An 18,082-nucleotide genomic window follows, 5' to 3' on the forward strand; every position below is an offset into this window, starting at 1 on the left:
GCCTCTGCTTCTTCTTGAAAAAGTGGGAAGACCTGAGAGGTAACAATAATAACTCACAATTAGGGAGTGCTTTACAGTTTACAAAATGTTTTCTTCACAACTTGAAGTCTATGAGGAAATTAGTGTAGATGTTGTTCTTTGTTATGCAGTTGAAGGATAATTGACTTATCCAGAGTCCCGCAATTAGACATTGGGTTGAAATATATGATCTTGAAGGTCTGCTGTGTGTTAGAACACATTAGAACTCTAACATTAGAGCAAGGGCTCTAACTACTTTGTTTGTTTGTTTTTTATTTAAATTATTTCAATTAACAATCATCTGTTTTTCTCTCCCCATTCCACTGGAAAAAGAGAGAAAAAAAACCCTTGTAATAATATACATAGTCAAGCAAAACATTTCCCAAATTTACCATGTTCATATACAAAAATGTATGTCTCATTCTGCGTCTTAAGTCTTATCTCCCACAAGAAGTAGGTAGCATATTTCATCAAGAGTCTTCTGAAATCATGCTTGGTCATTGCATTTATCAGAGTTCTTAAGTCTTTCAAAGTTGTTTTCTTTATAATGTTATTGTTGTTGTACAAATTTTTCTTTTAAGTAAAGATTAAGTTGTAGCCCTGTGGCAAAATGGATAAAGGGATGGTCTGGGCATCAGAAGGACTTGAGTTCAAGTCATATTTCTGAAGTATGCTGAATTCTCTTAAGTGCCCCTGGCAACTCTTACTGCATTGGTAAAGGGAGTTTCTGTACTATGAGTTCCCTATATCAATAAAATCATAAGTCTGGACCTCATTCTCCCCCACCCCCAAAAAGACTCATTCATTTCAGCAATAAAAATATAGACACTCTCATGTTGTTAAAGTGACTACAGAATATTCATATAGTTGCAAACTAATCTTTATAGTAATAAACACAGACTCAGATAATTGGAGAAATATTAAGTGCTCATTCTAAACTGTCAATGCCACCTAATTAATTTACTTACTTAATGCCAAACTACGAAAGGATTACTTTATAGAGCTAGAAAAAATAATGATGATATTTATCAGGGAAACAAAAGGTCAAAAATCTCAAAGGAAGGAAATAATGAAGAAAAAAAAAAGTAGAAGGAAGGGGCTTAGCAGTGCCAGATCTCAAACTATATAACACAATAATCATCAAAACAATTTGGTTCTGTTGATTGAACAGATTAGGTATATGACATAGAGAAGTAAATAAATGAACGTGTTAGGCAAATGTTCATATCAATTCAAAATCCCAGCTACTGGGGGGTAAGAACTCATTATTCCACAAAAACTTGTAGGAAATCTGGAAAACATCAGAAATTAGACCAACAATTTACATCATCTACTAAGATTAGCTTGAAATGGATACACGCCTTAGATTAAAAGGCCATATCATAAAGAAATTAAGGGAGCACAGAAGAAGTTACCTTTCAGTTTTGTGGTTTGGGGAGGAGTTCATGACCAAAGACAGGATAGAGAACCAGAGGAGATAAAATAGACAATTTTGCTTACATAAAATTAAGAGACCTTTGCACAAACAAGACTAATGCAGTTAAAATTAGAAAGGAAACAACTTAGAAGGGAGAAAATCAGTACAGAAATTTTCTCTGCTAAAGGTCTCATTTCTAAGCTATGTGAAGAACTGATTCAAATTTATAAGAATAAAAGCCAATCCCCAATTGACAAATGGTCAAAAGCTATGAACAGGCAATTTTCAAGGGAAGAAAGCAAAAAAAAGAAAAATGACAAATGCTGGAGGGGCTTCAGAAAAACAGATGCACCAGTATACTTTTTATGGAGCTATGAATTGGTTACAGCCATTCTAGGAAAAAAATTGGAACTATGCCACAAAATTTACTAAACTGTATATACGACCTTTGACTCAGTGATACTACTACTAGGCTTTAATACCCCAAGGTGAGCAAAGAAAGAGGGGAAAAAAATCCACCCGGACAAAAAGCATTTTGTAACAGTTCTTTTTGCAGCAACAAAAAACTGGAAAGGAGTGTGCCCATCACTTGGGGAATAACAGAACAAATTATGGTATATTAATATAATGAAATACTTTTGGGCTGTAAGAAATTATGAAAGATGATTATGATTCAAAAAAAGTCTGGGAAGGCTTGTATGATCCTGTGCAAAATGAAGTAAGCAGAACCAAGAGACCAATTTATTCAACGGTAACAACATTATAAAGACAAACAGCTTTGAAAGACTTAAGAACTCTGATCACTGTAATGACCAGCCATGATTCTATAGCAAGAGATGGCAAACTTAGAGCCTGTGTACCAGATCCAGCCTACTCCCTGTTTTTGTACAGTCCTTAAGCCAAAAATATTTTTTACATTTTTACTTAGCTTATGGACCATACAGAGAGAGATGATGGGTCGAATATTGCACATGTAGTTTACGAGCTCCTGTTCTGGGGGATCAGCAACGAAGAGTGTTACCCAGATATATGATGGATTCAGTATGCAGAATGAGACACACATTTTTGGACATGGCCACTGTGAGAATTTGCTTTGTCTGACTTCAGGCAAATACTTGTTACAAGGATTTGGTTATTTTTTTTTTCTTCTCTCTCCTTTTTTTTTTGTGAACAAGGTGTAGAAAGGAGGAGAAAAAAATGCCAGGTAATTGGAAAAAAAATGAGAAAATAAAGATCAGGAAAGTGAAAATAATTTAAATTAGTTAAATTTTTAAAAACACCTCTATGGTAGACATCCTTATTTAAAATCTGTCCTGCAAATTCCAGAATTATTGACCCAGAAGTTTATTTTATGTTTTAAGTAATATTTTCAAAGTTTTAGTTACACAACCAACTTTGTCTGGCTCATTTGATATTTCATTTACTTTCTAAGAAATGATTTTAGATTGAGAACTGATAACTACATACGCTTCCCTTTTCTTTTTCTTTTTTTTTTTTCTTTTTCTTTTTTTTTAGGCAATTGGGGTTAAGTGACTTGCCCAGGGTCACACAGCTAGTAAGTGTCAAGTGTTTGGTCTGAGGCTGGATTTGAACTCAGGTCCTCCTGACTTCAGGGCCAGTGCTCTATCCACTGTGCCACCTAACTGCCCCTCCCCTTTTCTTGATGGAGAGGTGATAGATACAAAATGAAGATCAAAATATACAATTTTAGTGCAGCTAATACTAGAATTTGTTTGCTTGAATGTGCATATTTGTTACAAGGGCTTCCTTTTTTTTTTCCCCCCCAGTGGGGGAGTGGGAGGGAAGGAAAATAAATGCTTATTAATTGAAAAAAAATTTGGGAATGTTGATGATTAACAATATACCCAGTTTTGATCAAATATTTCAGTATTACTTGAGGTTGAAAATTGTCACTAGAAGGTTACCACAAGATTTCCCTCACACCAATGAAGTAATTTAAGTTTATAGTTGTTTCAAAAGTCAGCATTTCATACTCAAGCTATATTGCTGCGAATTTGGTTTTGTGTTTGTTGGTGATTTTGTTTATTTTTTAAACCACCTTCCCTCTCTATTTTAAAATATTCAGAGTTTACCTCTCAATTTCCACCTAAATAAAGTTTCCTCTGGAAAAGAATCAGGAATGGCTGAAATGAAAGGAAGGGTAGCATGTGTTGTGAATCCATTTCTACTTGAAAGAATATGCTACTACTGATGCATATCAGAGGATTTAATATCTTCACACAAAGTAATTCCTCAGATTCCATTTTATCGAAATATGCAGACAAGACTGATAGTTCCACGCTCTTCTGCTTTATAATCTTCCTTCTCTTGCAGCAATTGTTGTACCCTTGCATTATACTGAATTTCATTGAATTTGTTTAGGGTATGAATTTTAAAATGTGAAAAGAGGAGCTGTTTTGTAGTTGCTCTTTTCTTGCAAGCTTATGTTTTTAGCATCTCTGTCACCAAAATAACTTTACAGTGGGGTTCTTTTTTTGTTTGCTTCTTCTTCCAGTCTGCTTCCTGACTTTGACTTTGGACTTTATGTTGGGGCTAGGCTCTGTGCACTTCAGCAGGGCATGTCTGGACTGATCTGGCTCTGCTTCTTGGGATACTGAGTGTTGTATTATTCCAGGAACTCAGGGACAGTTCAGCCTTGCAAGCTTTCAGTGCTCCCAGAGTAGTCTGATTGTTCCCACCCTAATCTGAGTCCCTCACCTGGGTTCGGGTATGAGCAACAAGCCTGTGGACTTCTCTTTGGAGCTCCAGCAGACTGCTCCTAGACTTAGTTTCAGCCAGCTGGAAAGCTCTGCTGGTTCAGAGTAGACAAAACTGTAGGTATTCCTTTGGTCTGAGATTTCTGGCCTAGTTATTCCTCTGCAGGTTTCAAACTGGGCTAGAAGCTGATACTGAGATCCTGCTCCATTTCTGAGGTCTAGGCCACACAGCTACTACTTGAACTTGCTTCTGGCCCAACATATAGCCTAGGTTCTGGGATTGCTCTTCACGGTGAAATGCTACCCCTCGGCACAGGTCTCTTCTTCAGTCGGCCCTGTGGATCTGTGACCCAGAACTGGCTAGTGAGTGACACCTGCCACTTGGTATCTATTTCTGCACCCTGTGTAATTTTAGGTTTTTTTAATGCTGGGTCTAGGAGCAGCTAGGTGGTACAGAGGTTAGAGCACTGGGCTTGGAGTCAGGAAGATCTGCATTCAAATATGACCTCAGCCACTTACTAGCTGTGTGACCCTGGGCAAGTCATATAACCCCTATTTACCTCAGTTTCTCATCTGTAAAAGGGTGATACTTTAAAGAAGGAAATGGTAAACCACTCTTTTATCTTTGCAAAGAAAACCCCAAATGGAGTCACAAAGAGTCAGACATGACAGAGCAACTGAACAACAACCACAGACTGGGTCTGGTGCCTCTTCCTGAGCTGTAATGTTCCATGTGGCATGCCGTTGACCAGACCCCATCCCCAGTGTCTCTAGACCTCTTTGTCTGTCTCTCCATGTCAACCAGGGCAGCAAAAGTGACTCATTGTGACTTTTTCATGAATTTCCTGAGCCAAGTTTGGTTTTCTAGACCTGTTTAGAGGCATTACTGGGTCAGGAGGCGGGAGGGCAAGGGGGAGGGAGAATGCACTCATTATACTTCTTCCTGCTACTCTATCATCTTCACAAAGAATTCTTTTTAAAAAGAAAAGGAAGATAAAGGGAAGAATACGTTGAAAAAAATCTCACAATATATGCAATTTTTCCCATTCTCGGATTCCCCAGTTTTTCATATCTTTTCTTTTGGTCCTAGCTTGTTCTTTGTAATTGTGTAGCATTCATTTTTGAATGTCTTGTGGTTCTTGTTTTTTCCATTTCTATTTTAGTCATTGGGTTGTTTTTTGGGTTTTTTAGCTCTGCTTACTTCATGTCAATTCATCAGTTCATATAAATCTTACCATGTTTTTCTGTATTCGTTGTATTCATCATTTCTTACAGTACAATGATATTCCATTACAGTTATATGGGCCATAATTTCTGTGGCCATGCTTCAGTCAGTGGGCACCTGCTTTGTTTCTAGTTCTCTGCCACCACAAATTCGCACAGACTCTTTATCTGCATTCTGGTGTGACCCATCCTGAAGTTGGGAGGGAGCATGATCAATGACACCATTGGGATTTGTGCAGCTAAGATTTCAGTGTTATAAAGTTTGCTTTCTGGAATTGTTCCAAACCTTGACAAGCCATTTTTCCTTTTTGTATCTTCATCTGTTAAATGAGGACAATAAGATCTGCCTCAAAGGGGAGCAGTGAAAATTAATTGAACTGACCATGATCTGTGGATGATCATGATAATGCTTAAGATGAGCTGGCCTGGAACAAAGCTGGCAAATGACAAATGTTAAACTTGCAGTTGACCTGATAGATTTCTCTTCTTGGTCGCTTGCTGCCTTCAAGTCCCTGCCTCTGATTTGACACTTTGCACAAGTTATGCAGGAATAAGCCAGTAAGTAGTTTGTAGAGAGACAAGGTGGGGAATCCGGTCTTAGGTTGGAAGTAGTGAAGGTCTTTCTGTAGGTGGTGCTCTTCCCTCAGAATCTGGTAGCAAGCAAGTTGGTGTAGTGGGAAGAGTGTCGAATGGGAGACCTGCCTCTTAGAGTTCCTCTCTTGTCCCTGCACAAATCACTTAACCCCTGGGAGTTTCAGTTTCTTCGTCTACAAAATGGAAATGATACTTTTAATGCTTTGTAAACTTTTAAGCATTATAGGAAGGTCAGTTATTTTTAATAATGATGAAAATCTATGGCATGTTAATTGTGCTGAAACATTTTAGCTGTGACTGGTTTTACTGGTGAGGAAACTATTTATGGTCACGTAGACAAGAGTGGATCCCCGGGTATTAATAGTATTCTCTATAATTATCTATTTAATTTAGTTAAATTTTTTTGTCCATCTTTTTTCCCTCTATCTCTACCCCAAAGGAGACTAGTTGCTTCTGGTACTGTTCAGTTCCTGTCTTAAGCAGAGATGTAAAAGGGTAGACATAAGTTACATCAGCTGTTGCAAAATTTCTTCAGTGGGTGGAGTTTCACTCATTGTTGAAGCCTCCCATTCCCCAGTCATTGAGGACCTTCTGTCTATACCACCATTGCTATAATTGCTGTGGAGACCCAAAAAAACCTATCGCTGACCCTGCCCTCAAGGAGAGGAGTCATCTCAGGGACACAAAATATTTAAATAACACAAGACTGGTATATGATTTTGTCAATATCTGGATAGTAACTGCAGGAGATAGGACTTAGAGACTGGAGAGCAGCATGACTAGAGTGTCTGGAAAAGAGAAGGCCCTTTGAAAGAGGTGAGACTTAACCTGTCCTTCAAGGCTCAGGTTAAAATCTGAAGAAGCATGCAGTATTCTAGACAAGAGGAATAGCCTAGGCTGAAACACGAAGGAAGACTAACTATAGTATATGAGGGAGATGGTTAGGAGACAAGCTTGGCTAGAGCTGAGAAGCTTTGTAATAGAAGAAAATAAGATTAGAAACAGACAAGGATTGTGGAAGAGCTTAAAGGTCAGATGAGTGAGGAGCTTATACTTTATTCTCTAGGCCATAGGGAACCATTGAGTCCTTTTGAGTAGGAAAGTGACTCGAAGAAAGTAAAGTCAAAAAAAGTGAGCCAGCTGGCTTGGAAGGGAGAATTGTTATTTCATTATTTGTTTATTTATTTATTGATTTATTTTTAGTTTTTAACATTCACTTTTATAAAATTTTGAGTTTTAAATGTCCCCCCTCCCCAAGACAGCATGCAATCTGATATAAGCTATACATGTACAATAATATTAAACACATTTTCACATTAGTCTTATTGTGAAAGAAGAATCAGAACAAAAGGGGAAAACCATGATGAAGAAAAAAGAAGAGAAAATAGTATGCTTCGATCTGCATTCTGACTCCCATAGTTCTTTCTCTGGATGTGGCCAGTATTTTCTATCATGAGTCCCTTGGAATTATCTTAGGTTGTTGTATTACTGAGAAGAGCTAAGTCTATCATAGTTGATCATTGCACAGTGTTGCTGTTACTGTGTACAATGTTCTTCTGGTTCTGCTCACTTCATTCATCATCAGTTCATGCAAGTGTTTTCAGGTTTTCTTGAAATCTGCCTGCCGTCATTTATTATCAAATAGTAATAGTATTCCATTACATTCATATACCACAACTTGTTCAGCCATTCCCCAGTTGGTGGGCAGCCCTTCAAGGAAGTTGTTATTTCAATATATGGAGCATATTTAATTTGAGATAAATTAGTCCTTTTGTGATACTATGAAAATATAAACTAAACATATCAAATCATATAAATATTGAGACAGTTTCTGAATTTTGCCCTAATGGGATAATAATTCATGAAAACAAGCAGGTCAAGGGAAGTGTAGAAAAATATTTCTGCAAAGGAAAACACAATGGCTATTCCTAGTACAGCTTTTCTGCTGGCTCCCACAAATGATGAAGCGATTCCCTGCCAACATCCCTGTTTTGTAACCCACGACATTTTTGAGCAGCCACGTAGAAGTGGTGTGATGTGGAAGCAGCTAAGAGAACTGGTCTTGGAGTCAGGAAAATCTGTTTTCGAGTCTCCCTGCTGACTCTTACAGGCCTTGTGACCCTAGGCAAGTCACTTAGCTTCTCAGGTTCCAAGATGGTTGCATTGGTCCAGGGAGTTTTCCCCCCAGAGTGTTCCCTGCACTAGGGAGATCGGAGATCTGGACCAACATCACAAATCAGCTCATACAGTGTCTGCTGTAAATCCCCAAGTTTACTAACCCTTAAAAATGGCAGAAATGAAAGCAAAACAGTACATGATAGTGGTAACATGGTGATTTGCTTTTAAAGAGATTGCCAGTTTCCCAACACAGCAAAATCTAGTTTTATAATAATGTCATACATTTTTATCATGGTATCTGCTTAGTTACTTCTTTGTTGGTAATTATTTCATACCATTATGAAACTCTGAAGCAAGAACCTGGCCTATTTTTCTGTAGATTGGGAAGCAAACAGCTCATTTTGAATACAGCTTTCTAGAAAGGATCAAGAATAATCTCATCAAATTGCCATGGTAACACAAGCTGATTGCAATATAGTATTACAACATTTTAAAATTTTTTGCTTATTTAGTAGAAACCAGGATAAAATTAATTTCTAGAGTCAAATCAGTTCCCCAAGTTTTTCTTCTATTTTCCTTTCAACCCTAAATTGGTTTTTCATATTTAGAGCGTTCTGTTTCTTTTCTGAAGAAGTAGAAAAATTATTGCTATCCAACCAATAATAGTTTTGACTTTTCCAGATACTAGAGTGAAAGTCAGGGGATTGGAGAAAGTATCTCTGTTTTAAAAATTCTTTGTAATGAAACATTCCTCTGCTGTTCTCTCTTGGTCCAGGTAGTAAAAATTCAAGACTCTTAACATCTCTGTAATATTTAAAAAAAAAAAGTTTTCTGTAAGTCATCTGTGAGTGGCATGTCTTATACAGGATAATATCTGATCCCATCTTGTTAGGTATCCATAAGCCTATGCCTCTTATTGTCTTTATGCTTAGGAGAAGAGCACTTTTTTTTTCTTCAATGATTCCTCCATCCCTTTTTATGTTTCTTGAGAGACAGACAAACCCACTGTTGTTTATTTTATGTCTGTTTACCTATTTTGTCTTATGACAGAAAGTTGTGCATGTGTAATTATGCTGCTTCTAAGAGATAAATTGGTGACAGTGCAAAGGAAAGGAAGAAAAGGAGCCGGAAATATTGTTTTCAAACTTGCAGTTGTCAGAGGTTTATCAACTTGAACTCTACCACAAGTGATGGTTGAGCACCATAGAGGAAGAGACTTTGAACCGTAGGACTCGTTCTGCTTCTTCCCTGTGTCACTGGTAGTGGCAAGTTTGGTCTTGAGCCACAGAGTACATAGTTACTGGCTATTATCTGCAATTCATTCTTATTTTATCTTTCCATTTCCTTCCAGTTTAAGGGCTCAGGTTTGGATCTACTGCCTGAATGGGAGTCCGACCATATCAGAAAATTAGCATCCAGCAGTTTGAGTGTGTCAGTGAGACTTTTAGGGGCATACATTTTCTGATATTTCTAATTTTTATTTTTTTGTGTGTGCAAAGTGATGATAGTACTTTATTACAAAGTAAGGCTTCTTGGGTAGGGAGGGTATATTTGGAAATAAATGTGATGTAAAGATAAAATGATAATTAAAAAATAAATTAAAATAAAATTGCTATAAAAACTCAAAAAAGATGGCAATAGATCATCACAGACAACCTAGGTGAATGGGAAAAGGCACATGATGCCACTGTTGTTAAATTCAGGACCTTGAATTTGGCCTGGGATTCCCTAGAAAGGAAATGAATGAAAAATGTTGATTAAGTGTTTACTATGTACCACACGCTGTGCTAAGTGCTGAGAATACAAGTGCAAAAGGTAGATAATCCTTAACTTCAAGGAGCTCTCCCTCTAATGGGAAAGGCAACAAATACAGAGAGAGGAGTGGTGATCTGGAAGAGTTATGGCAAGTCTGGGAAGTCACAAAGAAATAATTCCGAATGATTGGCAGTGTTGCCATTTAATATCTTTTCCACTAGCTCCTTCCCACCAGTGTTACCCATAATTTCATCAGCTCTTTTCACTTAATTTGGCCTCAGCATGATGATGTCTTTGGGACCAGCGGGTATTTTTATCTGCCAGCTGTGGAAGTGTTTGTTCACTGGGCTCTGCCAAGGCTTAGGGAGAAGGAGTCCCACCCACCTTCCCGTTGCCTAGCACTGAACTGTTCTTGTTGTTGGGCATCTTGTTTACCTGTGCCTTCTAATTTCCCACAGGTGCGCAAGTACAAGAGCATGATCCTTGAAGACTTGGAATCAGCCTTGGCAGAACACGCCCCTGCGCCGCAGGAGGTTAACTCTGAGCTGCCGCCTCTCACCATCGATGGAATTCCTGTCTCTGTGGACAAGATGACCCAGGTAAGGGGTGGGACATGAGGAGGAGACATAAAGAGAAGCTACATAGAACACACTCCTGGTAGCAGAGATGTGGGTAGGCCTCTTATAACTCTTCTCAAACTTGTCTTTGTTAATACTGTGAATGAGAAGAAAATTGGATGGATAGTGAGGTGTTGGCAGCCATTCAGCAAACACTATTCTAGCTGTGAAAGAGAAAATATAATGGCAAAGAGCTGGGCTCTCAACCATGAGATGGATGAGACTGACCAAAGATGAATGGCTAGTGTGAGCCTCCTTTAGTCTTATCAGCTTTTTTTCCCCCTTTCACCAGAAACTGTATAACCCTTACTATAGGATAGAGTTGAGTTCAAGAAATTGTATTAGTATATGGTACTTGCAGTAAGTTATCAACCCCAATTCCCCATACCATCTTTGCAAACAACACTGCATTATTGCCAAGAAAGGCTCCTCTTCATAGAAGCAGGGGGTATAGGATTTAGAAGTAAAATTCTGAGCATCTAGTGTTGATCACTGACTTCTTGAGCAGGGATGTCATATATACATGGCTAATTCAGCTCAATAAATCTACTGATATTTATAAAATAATTATTACTATTTCCATTTTATTTTAATTTTTAAAACTCAAAGAGAGTAGATTGACTAAAGCCAAAGTTCCTCTTTTACAACAAGCTTCCTTTATTCTGTAGCTCCATTGATGTATCAGAATTCTTGCTTGAGGTTCTGAAATTGGTCTTGGATGTTTATAAAGCTAAAAATGGGTTTAGTAGAAATTCAAATGGGGTCACACCAATGGTACAATTCTCAGTAGAGGACATCTTCTTTCTCTGCAGCCTGGACCAGAGATTTGATCTGGCACACAAAGTTATCGGAAGTTATATTAACAAGAAATAAGCCTGTGCCATTGTAGTTTATAAAAATTGCACACTCTTTTACGTGGACTCCTGAGTGATTTAAGTAATGATACAATGCTATCCAGCTGTCTTTGCTCATTGCTTTTCCATAACTCCTATTATCCAGTGACCTTGAGCGCTCAGACTATAATGAAGACAATTTAAGAAGAGATTTCTATCAATGGAACTAAGGTCATATTCTCTCTAGCTCTTAATTATCAGGAATATTGAATATTCACTGCCCAGGACTTAGCTCTTGGCTCATAATTCACAACAGACTTGACCCACAATTGCTGATGGGAGGAGCATCATTGTTTGCCAATCCAGACTAAGAAGAGTAATTTTACTTTAGTTTTAAATTTTAAAATTTAAATCTCTATTCCAAATTTATGTCCTTTTTTAAGTGCCGGTTCTCATGTTTCTGTGTTTGATTTCTCCTTTCAAGAGCAAACATTATTTCCTCTTTTTCTCTTGAAATACCTTTAGTCTTTGGTGCTAAAGGGCATTGTGACTAACCCCATGTTCTAGATTTCAGTCCATATTGTGACTTTAAAGATCCTAGTTGAAGTAATAATACCAAGATTTGCCAAACCTGACTGTAATACAGACATTTCAGTGTTAGCCAAAAATTCCTATTAATCTGCTCCAGTTAGTGCAATGATAAGTGTGATGATGACCCAGAATCAATCCATCAACAAATATGGTATTGAATAGTAAGTGTTCTGAATCCATAAAAATTATTCAGTATCATTTTAGTGTTAAATGTATATTCTTGTATTCTAATTTGTTGACATTATAATAAGTACAGTGAATTTTTGGAGGGGGAAATTATTATTTCAACTTGGGCATGTGAAATTTGAGATGAACACGTTCTTTTGCAGATGCTTTGATAATGGAAGCCAAAAAATATCAAATTACCTAACTTTGTTAATTTCTGAAATAAAGGACATCAATGAAGTCTTTTTTAATTAAAAAAAAATTAAGAGACAACATGGTATAATCAGTGCTTCTCAAACTCATATGGGGTTGAGACCTACAGTTTAAGAAGGGCTGAAGAGGTTGAGAGTGGAAAAAAGTTTAAGAATGGAGTGTTGGCTTTGGAGTCAGGAAGAGCTAGATTTAAATCTTTCCTCTGATATTTAATAGCTGGGACCTTAGACTAAGAGTCACAGTCTATGACAAGTCACTTGAGTCCTTTGTGACTCAAGCAAACTAGAATTTATCTTAAGTCATAGCCAGACTCCCCACTCCTGATGAGGCAAGGAAACAAACAAAAGCAGACATTTATTAAGCATTTACTATGTGCCAGACTTTGTACTTAGTGCCCCAAGGGGCACAAATACCGGCAGAAAGAAAACCTTGCCCAGGAGATTATATTCTGATGGGCAAAAGTAAAGGGTGGGGATGATAGGGGATGAGGGTTATGATTGAGAAGTCTGTAGGCATACAGCCTGGTGAAGATGAAGATATAATGACTGGCTTGGACTCCTTCCTTAAATGGAGGTTCTGGAAGAAGCTGTCCAATCAGAGAGTGGTCTCCAGGAGCAGAGTATTTCTGGGTTGTGAATTACAGGGCTAAGTGATCTATCATGATGAAGAGGTTACTGAGACATGATCTGCATTGGCAGAAGGAGTTCCCACATTGAGAGTTCCCTCATGCTGATGAAGTCACACATCCTTCTCTGATTCACTCTTAAAAATTCAGTGATCTTACAAAAAAAAGTCATGTCTAGTGGTTCTATAGAAAACAGTTTAATTGTCATAAATATGCCAGGCACCTTTCAGAATAATGGGTAAGCTTTGTTCCTACTCCGTTGAACTTTTAGGAGTTAGGATAATATCTATCCTTGATTATCTGTTGAGATGTCCTGCAACTCAGGAAAGATTTAACAAAATAAATTAATTGACGGTAAACATTTTAAAACTCAGCTTCTTTAGAGATTTTTGAGGAATGGATAGGATCTATCTTTTGGGGGATGGTCCTTCTTTAATTCTAGCCAGAGACAGGACATTGGATTATATGCCTCTTGACAAACCAGCATTGATTTTGATTATATATAGAGAGCTTTTAATTTCTACTGAGTGTATTCTTGGGAAACAATTTGGCTTGTTAGAATGTGTTAGGAAGAGATCTTAATGAAGATTAAGATTGTGTAAGAGACACTCATCTTAAGAGGCTGTTTGGTCTAAAATCCACTCCTTTCTTGGTTTTTTTTTTCTCCCTTCACCTCTTCCTTTCTCCCTTATACTTGGCTTCCTCTCCTTATTCTCATTGGAGTAACTTGGATTGCTTTGATATTCCCTTTGAGTAATGATGCAATAGGTGGGTAATTTTTCAGGGGATTTCAGGGAAACTGTCAGAAACACTATAGGTTCAATGCTTGCCTCATTAGGAATAAGTTGTTAATAGAAGTTGACATGTTTTTGCTAAAATGACAAACCATTTTTCAATTCAGGGCTTTTAAAAATTTAATAGAACATAAGCATTGTTGGTTCCACCCAAATTGGAGCTAAATATGTCTGTTTGTCCTCTATAACCCCATTCCCATTTTTTTCTCTGTTGCCAATTTTATAGTTTCTGTTTTACTCTGTAGAGCTGCTTGATTATACACTGAACCAGGATCCTAATTAAAATTGAGTTACATTTATGGCGAATTTTTCAGTGTTGCAGCAAAGACCAAAAATTTTTCCCTTGAAAGGTTATTTGGAATTTCTGCTAATTCCCCAAATATTGTAAGTGAATCCTTGTGACCATCGAGTACATTTGGCAATAAAATGATAAAAGTGCCATTAAGAGGAATTTCGTGAGTAAGAAAACTAAATGAAAGCCTCTCTTCATTAGATTTGGGATGTGCAGAAGTCTGTTAATTTCAGCCCATGACTTTCTTGCCGTGACTTAAAATAAGTTTTTGTTCTGGAGAACCCAATATCTGTAGTTTTCTTTTACTTAGTGTCTGGTTGAAATGTTAGAGGCTTATTAGCTTCCTATTGCAGAAAACTCAAATTTGTAATTCAGGTCCCAAGAGGCAAAAGTGACGGTCTGGAAATTAGAAGCCACGAGTTACAGGTTTTCAAGTTGGATGTGACAGAAGTGATTGTCTTTTCCTTTTATATATATGGAAGCTGAAGCAATTGTTTCCACCTCTTTGGGAAGCATTATTTTTTCAAGATCAAAATCAGTTTTTTCAAACACTATATTCTGCTATATGGCTCAAAAATACCTAAAACCAGAATCTCCAGTGCACTGGAAGAGTTTGGAGGGGGTGTTTGGGAAGGGGGTGGCAGGGCTGGTTTGCACTATACTTTTAGCAGAAGAAATGAATTATATGCTAAGAAAACAAGTTGATGTTATCAGGCATTTGTTTTTTAATAACAGCTTCCATGGGGCGGCCTGGTATTAGAGAATAAGAAGAATAGGATAAATTTGCACTCTGTCTACAGAAACAAGGAGGCAGTTTAGTACAGTCGAAAGAGCACTACCTCCGGAGTCAGTCAGAGGACCTGCATTCAAATCTCGCCTCTAACCCGTATTAATTTTGTGACTTTGGTCAAGTTGTTAGTCCTCTGGGTCTCGGTTTCCGTGTCTGTAAAATGCGGGAGTTGGACTAGATGGCCTCTGAGACCCTTTTTGAACTCTGGAGCTGTGATCCTGTGAGCTTAATTATAACTACAAAGTGTCAAGCCTGATTTTTAACAAGAACAAACACATGAGAAATTACACACCAGAAGGAGCGCCACATTGAAAAGGAGTCACTCTGGAAGACCGTAACTTACTTCAGCACTTTTGCTATTACTCAAAACGTTTTTGGTACTCTTTTTTTTGGAATTGTCATCAGAGCAAATTTTCAGGTCATGAAAGACTTTATAATCTGTGTAAGATTCAAACTGATGTTGCCCTATTAGCAGTTAACTATTTTATCAGGCGTGTGACGCCAGATGATTTTTGATTCTTCCCAGAAATTAAGTCTGTCCTCAGAAGACAAAGATTTGCCACTATTGAGGACATTGAAAAGAATGTGACACCGTCTCTGAAGGGATTTCCAAAAGGGGAGTGCTGTACAATCAGAATATTAATCATAATTATGGCCCAGAGGCATTGCAATATGCTGAGTCATCAGAGAATGATTAAATTATGCTGCCCAGGGTTATCCACTATCTCTCTCAAAGGGTAAGATGGTATAGTATTATATAGCATTTGTTGTTTAGTTGTTTTTCAGATGTGTCTGACTCCTCATGACGCCATTTGGGGTTTTCTTGGCAAAGATACTAGAGAGGTTTATCATTTCCTTCTCCAGCTCATGTATAGTATAATATTAAATTCTATCATTTTAAGCCAAGAAAGAGAACTAGTATTTTTTTTTTAAGTTTTATTGGTGTCTTTTAGTTTTTAATATCAGTAATTTCTGGAACTCTGCCCTAACCATAGGAATTGAACCTCCCTTGTAACAAAGTAAAATAATTAAGCAAAAATAATCTAATTTAGTGAGTGAATCTAACAGTGGATGCTACATCCTGCCCATGTAACCCTCTACCTCTTTACCAAGGGGGAGGGAGATCTGTTTCATTCTCTGTTCTCTAGGACTATTATTGGCATTTCAGTTATTCAGAGTTAAAAGCTTCATTTTTTTCTTTTCATTTACACGGTCATAGTCTTTGTAAGTATTGTTCTTTTGTTCAACCTGTTTCACTCAACCTCAGTTTTCTGGACATCTTCCCATGTTTCTCTGAACGTAAATCTGTTGTTTCTTACTGCACAATGATAATCTACTTCCTTTATACATCACAGGTTGTTCTGCCATTGCTTATCTGATGCGTACCCACTCTGTTTTCAGTTCTTTGCTGTCAGAAAAAGTGGTACTATGAATATCTTGGTGTGTATTGGATCTTTATTTCTGTCTTTGTTGTCCTCAGGGACTGCTTAGTAGTAAGATTGCTAAATTAAAGAATATTGGCAGTTTAGGGTTTGTTTGTTTGTTTTTTTAATTTCCATGATTGCAAATTGATATCCAGAATGGTTGTACCAATTCACAGGTAATTGGCAGGAATTGAAACAGGTTTTCTTGTGAGGCCTCAGTTGACTAGAAAATGCTATTAAAAAGAGCGGCCCATTTTGTAAACTTTCAAGAATAGTGGCAAAAACAGGACCATGCTCTAGTTAGCAGATGGATTATACAAAGGTTATTTTTCACGACTATGTAACTGGGAATTGGAGTAGAATTCCAAAGTCTTAATGGATACTGGTTATATTTATATAGTTCATAAATCCAGAAGTCTACATTATGAATGAAGGGCCGACAGGCTTAAGTGAGGTTAGAAGTAGGAACAAGGAGAGAAGTCTCAAAGATACATTTTGTACTTACTGTGGGTACAGTTGCACAAACCTGGAAACTGAGGAGGAAGAGAAGGGTTGAGATGAGGTCATCTGGGATAGCTGCTCAGCTGAGCAAGTTGGGAGAACAAAGTTATGCATGTCTGAGAAACAGGGTTCTATGTCTTAAAAGGCAACATATATGGGAACCTAAGAAAGAGACTGTGATCTTGGGTATCTGAGAAAGTCTTAAGTTCCTTTTTTCTGGCATAAAATAGGTTGAACAGGCCCTTTATTGTTTCGAGCATAGGAAATATCTCTGAGCATTGAATTAGACTGTGGTCACCTGTAAAGAAGTTTGATAATGCAAATTGTACTGGACAATTAGGAGACATTTCATTGGGTCCGAAAAATTAAGGCCCTGACTTTGAACAGGTGTACATATCATCACTGGTGTCGCTTGGGTGTTAGGTATGGATTTATTTAGTTCTTTGAAGAGGAGAATGTGAAAATAACCATCCTTCACTTAATTGCCTTTCTTCTTTAGAGGTCTCTTGGGAACTAAAGCTTCTCTAGCCTAAGAAAATATGTTTGCATGAATGTGCAGGTAGAAGCGAAAAGATGGGTGCTTTGATGGCTCTGTGGCCTTATTGGTTTGGATATTCCTTCCAAGCCTTCTCATCCTCTGTGACTCTGGGTCATATTCTCTCAAAAATCTGGTACCCTCCCAACTTGCTGGGGTCCTTGTACAACCCTTGACATGTCATCAATCCTGGTGGGACATTGATCTGTTTACCCTCAGTCTTGATACATGACCAGCCCATTTCCTTTCCCAGGCATAGGTAGCAGAATGAAGGTAGAGTAGACTTGGAGTGAGGAAAACCTGGTTTGATTCCTGCTTCAGACACCTAGGACCTCAGTGTCCTCATCTGTAAACTGGGATAATAATGTCATCTACCTGAGAGGGTTATTGGGAGTGTAAAATGAGATAGTATATGTAAAGCACATAGCAGACTTTAAATGGCTATGCAGAATTATTATTGTGTCATGTTGTTAGCTATTATTATTATATCATAAAGCTAGCTGCTTGATGATTCCCATCTTATGCACTTCTTTGCTGGTAACATGTTGCAGCCTATTCACTCTCACAATATACTTCTCCCTTGTCTTTTGGTTAACTGTCACCTGTACTTTAAAAAAAAAAAAAACTTTAGTATTTTGTGACTTGCAGCCATTCATTATCAACAGAAGAATGTGGCAGCATTTTGAGTTAACCAATCAAATGCTTTTTTATTATCAATCTGTCAGCCTTACTTTTGTGTTTTTTGATTTTTCTTAAATTAACACTCTACTTTCCTGTCCTTTCATCTAAATGCATTATAAAAATAAAAACAAAACCCTTGTAACAAGTATGTATATTCAAGCAAAATGAATTTCTTCAT

The 18,082-nt window shown here is 37.5% G+C and overlaps 1 protein-coding gene across 2 annotated transcripts in view; it reads left to right on the plus strand.

Moving 5' to 3' along the window:
* Window positions 1-18,082, plus strand: part of NRF1 (nuclear respiratory factor 1) — a 142,185-nt gene that overhangs the window by 55,809 nt on the left and 68,294 nt on the right. For both annotated transcript variants that reach the window (XM_027840146.1, XM_027840147.1), the window contains exon 5: window positions 10,302-10,442. In XM_027840146.1, coding sequence (XP_027695947.1) covers window positions 10,302-10,442 — 141 coding nt within the window. The remainder of the gene's footprint in view (window positions 1-10,301; window positions 10,443-18,082) is intronic.

The sequence above is a fragment of the Vombatus ursinus genome, unplaced genomic scaffold (assembly GCF_900497805.2).
Source record: "Vombatus ursinus unplaced genomic scaffold, bare-nosed wombat genome assembly UNPS02014839.1, whole genome shotgun sequence".
NCBI lineage: Eukaryota > Metazoa > Chordata > Mammalia > Diprotodontia > Vombatidae > Vombatus > Vombatus ursinus.